This window comes from Pyxicephalus adspersus, chromosome 8 (genome assembly GCF_032062135.1).
Source record: "Pyxicephalus adspersus chromosome 8, UCB_Pads_2.0, whole genome shotgun sequence".
Taxonomy (NCBI): Eukaryota; Metazoa; Chordata; class Amphibia; order Anura; family Pyxicephalidae; genus Pyxicephalus; species Pyxicephalus adspersus.
Genome location: NC_092865.1, coordinates 53479757 through 53487808, shown reverse-complemented (window position 1 = coordinate 53487808; position 8052 = coordinate 53479757). Strand labels below are relative to the sequence as shown.

Genomic DNA, 8052 nt, shown 5'->3' with positions numbered 1-8052 from the left:
GAGCTGATTCCACATTTTCACAGACCTTACAGTGAAGAATCCCTTCCTTATCCGGAGCTTAAACTTCTTTTCCTCCAGACGCAAAGAGTGCCCTCTTGTTCTTTATAAGAATCTTAAAGTGAATAATGTGCCAAGAAATCCTTGCATTCTGGTAGACATTTCATGCTTTCTCTGATGGTCCCCAATCTGACCCTGACTGTAAGTAACACTCCAGACATCCAGCTTAACATTCTTACTGTACTTGAGTTTAGCCAACCTTTTATCATTTTTATTTTGTTCTGATGTAAAGATAATGATAACGAGCATTTTTTTTTTTTCATATGGTTAAAAACAAAAAATGCTGCTGTGCTTCACTGTGCATTCAGTGAACATTTCTTACTTAAAGCCAATCTAAGACTATCCAGTTTACAGGGTGACAACGCTGCTGTGAAAATTCTCTCCATCATAGGAAGTGCAAAAATATCCGATCTCCCAACAAGGTCAAAAGGTAATAAAACATTAAAAAGGGAATGTAGAAAAACAAAATTGTGTGCCAATGTGAGCAACAGGGTGAGTTATTTTTTCTTCATGATTATCAGTTCTTATTTAAAAAAACAACCCAGACTTTTAGCCTAGAATCCCCCCCCCCAACACCCAGAACCCGTAGTGCTGGAATAATTCCACAGGAATACAGTACAAAGTAAAGAAAGAGGAGTGGGAGACATGAGACCTAGTAAACAGACAGACGGACGGTTGGAGGACTAAACACACCACAGCCAGGATTACAGATAACAAGGGGGGCACATTAATCTCAGTTCTGTCACAGAATGCAACACAGATGGCTGAGGAATTCCCCAGTACTTGAAAGTAATGATTTTGTACAAAGCTGGAAGAGCGCCCATTGCATTAAGCATCACCGAGAGGAAGAGAACAATAAACTGCATTGTTTTTTTAATTTTTTCTGCTAAAATCCAAAAATAAGGAGTCGCAAGAAAAGATGCTGATCCCATAGTAATCAGGGTTGACCAACAATGGCATTGATCACGTGTACCATTCTGCCACAACGCCGGCTACAGATATGGCTGATTGCAATAATTACTTTTGTTTTTCTAAATATGATCCACCCAACAGTTTCTTAAAATAAACCTGTGCCCAGGATATTATTATTAAAGTATATATTCTTAACAAGCTCCAGATTATCTTTAGATCAAGCCATGTGCTTTTAATGTGAAGTACAGTATATACTTGAATATAAACCGGGTGCCTTTATACCTGGAAAAAAAATCTACATTGACTCGAATATAAACCTAGGGCACAAAATGCATCAGTCACAACATTCCAACCAGCAAAAGTACCAATATAGGTAATGTGAACGATTATATCCATGGTGCATTATTTTAAAAACATTATATTTAAAAAAGGAAACAAAATTAAAATTATTTTTAAATTTAAATTATTTTGTACTTAGGTTGGTGATAATGGGTCACTTGCTCCTAAATGATCTTTTGGCCTTTTGTTGGCAGCCAGTAGTTTTGCCTTCTCTGAATCTTTTTTTACCTGCCCATTACATGTTAATCAGATTTTTCAATAAAACCTTTCAGTTTTCCATACATACCCTATTTTTGACCCAGTAACACATCACGTTTGTTTCTCTACTTCCCTATGCAATGCAGACAGATCATTATTGATGGCAGGGGCCAACAGGGTGCTACAAATACCTTCTTAAAAACATTAATGCACCCTACCGCATGCAGACAAATGTAATGCATAAATGTGATTCTGAGCTTCCATGATTGAAAGGACTTCAATGAATAAAAAAAGTCAGCTAGGCTGAGGAGGAAAGGGTTAGATGATATTGGATGTCCTCCAGCCAGGTGGCCAAATCTGATTTGTTGCAGCTAAAAAGCTCTCCAAGCCTGGAGAATATAGACTATATTGGAAGAACCTGGGTGATCCAGCAAACCTGGAATGGATTTCTTTAAAATCGTGCTGTTAGCAAATGTTTTCAATCCAGGACAAGATCCATTTTAGGCTTGCTGGATCACCCAGGTTTTCTCATGATAGTTTGTCTTCTCTAGTCTTGGAGATTTTTATTAAATCAAAGCCATTGTGAGAAGCTCACAGTGTGCAGTGAGATCAAAATAAGCCATTTCAGTTTTGGAGAGGAGCCGGTACAACTGACTTAAGAGAAGACTGAAGGTCAGATTTAATGAAAGGAAGGCCGGAGGGCAGCTGTAAGATCTGTTTAATCCTTGTACAGGGTGTAACAGAATGTATTCTAATAATGCCAAATAGTCAGGTTGTGCCGTGAGATGTCTGTACAGAAGGTAATAGAGTTTAATTACTGGCATGTCCAGTGGGTGTTCTGTTTTGTGTGCAGCCTCACCTCGTGAGTAATCTAACTCGAATTGTTATAATGCTTGGAAAGAATTGGTCCATCCTGCTCACATTGCTATAATAATAGAAACAGAATACCAACAACATACAAAAAAAAAGACCAAGTGGGCCATCAGGCCTGTTTTTTCATTTTTTGAATTTTGTGATCTATATTAGTCCCTACTTGTTTAATTCACATACTGTTGACTGATTTACTACCCCTGCTGAGAGTCTGGTCTGGAAGCATTGACTACTCTTTTGGTAAAATTAATGATCTGTGGTATTGTGACTCCATTCTTCAATCTTAACTGTCTTTATCCTACTGCCTAATTAATAAAGGACTTCTCTGGGTGTCATGTTAGTCATGCTTTATCTGTGGCTTGATTAAGGTTCCTTAGAGAAGAACTCCTGTTGTCACTATCGGGAATGTTAAGCTATGTGTAATTTGGAAATAAAAATATTTTGTGCTGTTTCACAGTGTTAGCCTTTCTCAACCTTTTTAACAACTTTCAGATCTTCAGGGCACCCCTGTATTACTTGCTATATTCACAGCTCACACTATCTTACATTGATGTCCAGTGGGAAGACCGTCACCCTTACAAATATACTTAATGATCATTGGTGTCACTTAAACTACCCTAAAAGTCGAAAAAAAAGAAGGGGCACGGTAATAGTGAAGGCTATCCATGGCGAGAACACAGGAAGGGCCTATACGGGGGTGCTGAAAAAAGTGGGGCCTGCCCCACTACACCCCTGAGCTCAGTTTGAGAAGCACTGCACCATGCCAAGGAATAAACAGCCTTAAGAGGCAACTGGGTAGCAAATGAAGCAATTTGTAAACAGTTGGGCATACGTTACAAGCTTGATATTCATGCGTTTGTTACTTTACTGTATGTATGTATTGGTGTGACCTGCTTTGTACTGTTATATATAGAAGAAAGCTGGAAACTTTTGGCCTTGGAAAGCAAGGTTAAGGGGGGGGGGGGTAAATACAACCAATGGCCCTTTTACCTGCCAGCTAAATATTGCTCTTGCACCTGGCCATCTATAGAACTTAAAAGAAGCCACCAAGTCTGATTTGCCAGACCAAACCACTTTCTTCTATTGGCCTAGTTCTAATGCTCAAGTGCCTCAGGGGTCAGCATGGGCACTCTGGTCTATGGCTGTGCAACCCTTGTATACAGCAAGCTATAATGTATTGCGTGTTCTGGCCATTATTGGGTGTTTCCACAATCTGTGCTCCAGTAGCACTAGTTTGGGGTTGGTCCAGATGGACAACACCCCCCCCCATCACCACCACCTCCATCCATATCAAAGCACCTTGGGCCCCCATGACTCCACCTGCTCACAGTCATCCTTCCCTAGACCAGATTTGGTAGGAGTAGCCCAGGGGCCAACTGCCCAAAGGAGTAGCCCAGGGGGCAACTGCCCCCTTCACCCCAGCCCAAACCTTCAACGTGATATCCAGTTTCTAATCACAGTATTTTTTTTCCAACAGTTTGGACGGACAGAGGTCATTGACAACACGCTGAATCCAGACTTTGTCAGAAAATTTGTGCTGGACTATTTCTTCGAAGAGAAGCAAAACCTGAGGTTTGATGTGTAAGTAAAAAGTGCATTTTGTCGATCACTTTGTTAATATTTATTTAATATCTCATTACTATTATACAGTGAGTTACAAACTTTAATGTTTCAACTTCAGAAATGCAAAAATACATTTGATATTGGTAATTAGAAAAAAATGTATATGAATTTAGTATGAGCAGATTTTAGCAGATCTAGCCGGCTTTGGGTAGATTATTACAAGTTTGACGTTGAATTCTGGCAAAATATAAAAGAACTAAGGTAATGTTGTTCTGTGTTTAATATTACATCATTTAATACATTTTTATAATACAGGTAGTGGTACCGAAATTGGAATTGGTATTAGCCTCTTGCAGACCTTGTACAGAGTTGTATTTCAAGAAACCTGTTCATAGGAGAAAAGAGAGAATGACAGAGAGATGAGCTCATCAGTCTCCTGCTTCTCATTTTGCAGTCCAATCACAGGGTGGGGGTGGAACAAGACCTGTAAGTGTTATATAACTGCATCAGGTCTTCTGTCCTGCCAGACAGTGCTATGCTTTGTACAGGATAAGGTATATGTCAGGAAAGGATAGCCAAAGATACAAATCCTTCACCTTCCAAATATATATTTTATCCATGTATTTAGCCATTAGGCAGGTGTTCAGCTTTAAATATAAGTCTTCTATTGTGGCAAGATTTGTATGCTGATAACAGATTATCAGTACCAGTATTCAGCCAACACTTGCTGCAATGGCTTTAGCATGAATAGTAGTGTTCTAATGCTCCATAAGCACAGTGTACCTTGGGGACTCATTTTTGAAAGAGTTCAGCACGTAGCTGAAAGGCTTTTCCTTCTCTCTTTATATACAGGGCAGAGTTATGTATGCATGTTCCGTTCAGCTTTGCTAAAATCCTTCAAATGTTATTAGTTGACTATATAAATATAAAACAATATTCAGTCTCAGGTTAGACCTTGGTTTAAGCGCCGCTTCCCATTCCATCCTTCCCATGACCATGATAACCTGTAAGGAAGCAGTAAACTTCTGTACCTGACCATCCATGTAAGCCCAGGAAGTTGATCTTTAAAGCAATGATACAGCAACACTACAGCCATGGCAATGCTTTAAAGAAAGTTAATTTTTTTTAAAAAAGCGCCTGGTCATGTGACATGCTTCAAGGAGTAGCAGAAACTCTGTTGGCCTTCCCTGGATACACCCTGCAGCCCGAACTTTATGAAGATGGCAGGCCGTGGCCATTTGTATGGTATAGTCATATCTGCTCTCCATTATAAATGAACCCCTGGGATCCAGTTGCTATGGGAAACACAAATAAGGTACTGTTACCATGTTACTACCAACCATTTAAGGTTTGCCATGTCTGTGCTAATAAACCAAGCAGCCATACAGTCCCTCGCGCTCAGTAACTGTTCAGGAGATACAGGAAAGATTCATGGCTGTATTTGGGACCTGCTAGAAAGTGGGACAGAAGCTATGGAGAGATGGTTGTTACTATGGTGACAGTGGCACGGGTCCTGCTGGGAGAAGGCCTATTAACCCTTTATTGCTGAAGGGATAGTGACTTGTGAAATGCGTGTCTATTTATAATTACATATCTTCCTGCACCTGACCCGAGCTAGGCGAACGCACTTGTGTATCTGTAACCATCCAACCGTTTACTGTAACAGTTTTATGCAACAATGCTTCTTCCCAGATTTACCACAAAAATGTGTTTTCAACTATAGCTGAATTTTAAGTAGAATGCTAAGAAAACCTTTAGGGAAAGAATATGGAAGGTTCGGAACCCCTGTCAGGCTTTGTTCAGACTGGTGGGGAGGTTGCGGTGTGGTTACCTCTTCTTCATACCCCTGCTTTCTCCTGCAGCCACCCATAGAGAATGAATGGGGCAGCAATAAGCAGGGCAGTATGGTTGGCTGAGTATGTTGTTGAATGTTTAAATGCTGGTTTTTGAAAACCCAACAAAAAGTTGTGGTTGGCTAAACCAATCACCGGGAACAATCGGGAACAACATGGCTATGCCTGTCTGTGGAAAGCCAACCTGTACCCCATTATGTGAGATTTATCCCTACTTCCTATCAACATGACAGCTATCTCCAGGACACAGAGTAATGGGCTTCACAATTTTAAAATAACATATTTGGAACTCAACCTACAGTTAGCCTGTTTCTGACCATTTGGCATTTTTATGCCGCTTGTATGAACAAAAGACCATCAACACACATGGAAATAGGAAATGGGAAACTCAATAGGGCACCTGTGTAGGTGACAACTCCACAAGATCGCATTTATGCTCCCATTAGGGAATATTTATCTTTAATCCTGTTGCATCTTGCTAACCAAAATTATGAAAAAATCTTACCTTTCGACGCTCAAAGTTTGAACGACAGTCAAAAAACATCTGCATTCTAGGTTGAATTTATAAGTATTAGCTTTCATGATGTATAGTCAAGAAGAAACTGCATACAAGGCTTTAAACATCTCTTTGGTGAATCTACCCAATGACACTTAGGATAAGCCAGACAATTTTCAAAAAGAAGTGATTATTGGCAGACACATCAGGGCCCTGGTTTATTTGGTGTCCCACATATATCAGCCTATTGTATAAAAAGAGATCTTATGGATCTGATAAGGTCTGATAGGTTGCACATGGCAGATAGTGATGATAGGATCTATAATTTTGAAGCCAATTCACTATTCTTCCTACTGGGTGAATTATTGGTGTAAAATATACATATTAAATAGGCCAAAACTTAGTACCACATCCCCAAAAAATACATACATAATATATAACAATACATAATCAAAAAAACAGCAAAAGATGGGACTTTGAAAGTACTAATAATCAATTAAACTCTTTTTAGTTAATACTTCCACCTACCCAATTGCCCCTGTCAAAGCAATACTGAATGATCTCAGAGATGTCTCAAATTGATGCCATTAAGGGGCCCTAACAATCACAGATTTTGTAAAGGCTTGTGCATGGTAATTTTACAGAAAGCTTTGCCCTCATAAGGCAACAGTGGTTTCCACATTCCACTGTGTGAGCTATACCATCATTAGCCAGCATTATGTAGAACAAGGGGCGGGAAAAGACTTAAAATGCCCCAGGGTGTCAGGTCCAAGATTGTATTTTGCAAGAGACATAGGTGTTAATTGGTAATAGTTAGCGATTTTAACAGCTTGTTATAAAAAATCCTACATTTCCATCAGTCCGAAAACCTTTTTTAAAAAATAATGTTCCAAGCAGCAAAAAAAAAAAAACTGTGTCATGATTGTGACAGATTTTGTATAATAAACCAGAATTGCTCAAGACTAAAAATAAAATCAATTCTGTTTTTTTATATATATCTATCATCTGGCTTACCACATAAAGTGAAATTACAAGGCTTTGCCATTTCATTGAAGAGAAAAGGGTTCTGAGATGACTCACTCTTCAGATGGAGCAGGAAGCATTAAAAAGAAAGAACACATTCTCTGACTATACTACTGTAATATTCCCGAACATGCTGTCTTCCCTGTTATTTCCTTTTTTATCTGTTGGTTAAAGCAAATTTGTGTGGTTGGTGATGAGCAATTGATTAAAAATCTGATTCAGCGGCAGATAGCTTGTTCCGCTTGTACAATTCTGGTCTTCAGGTTTAGATCTTTGGAAACATTGGATTCTAAAATGTGTTTTCAATATTTAATGAATACTGGCTTGGGTCTATATGCAGGGGTAGATACACAATAATGCTGAATCTGTAACTGCACAAGGGCTCATTGGATGTGGACTGGACTGATGCTGACACTCCTAATTTGCTGGTATGAAGATCGGGACACATCATTCTTCTAGGGCATGTAAAAATCTTCCATAATACCCAAACTATTACCAATAACTTAAATGGGGGGGGGGGGGTAAAAAGTTTTCCTTTCCCTCTGTTGTCTTTTGTTTGTGTATGCAACTCTCTGCTTTTGACATTTCATTTTTTCCATAATACTGGGAAATCTTGGTTGGCTCAGTGGCTAGAGCTACGTACACACGTCAGATTTTTATCGCCCGATAATCGGCATCGGCCAATTATCGGGCGAAAATCTGCCATGTGTACAGTCGGTGTCGTCCATCGTCCGGACGACC

The 8052-nt window shown here is 39.4% G+C and overlaps 1 protein-coding gene across 1 annotated transcript in view; it reads left to right on the top strand.

Moving 5' to 3' along the window:
• CPNE9 (copine family member 9) overlaps positions 1–8052 on the top strand; it is a 162806-nt gene that overhangs the window by 38564 nt on the left and 116190 nt on the right. The window contains 1 exon segment of the mRNA XM_072420685.1: positions 3854–3957. Coding sequence (XP_072276786.1) covers positions 3854–3957 — 104 coding nt within the window.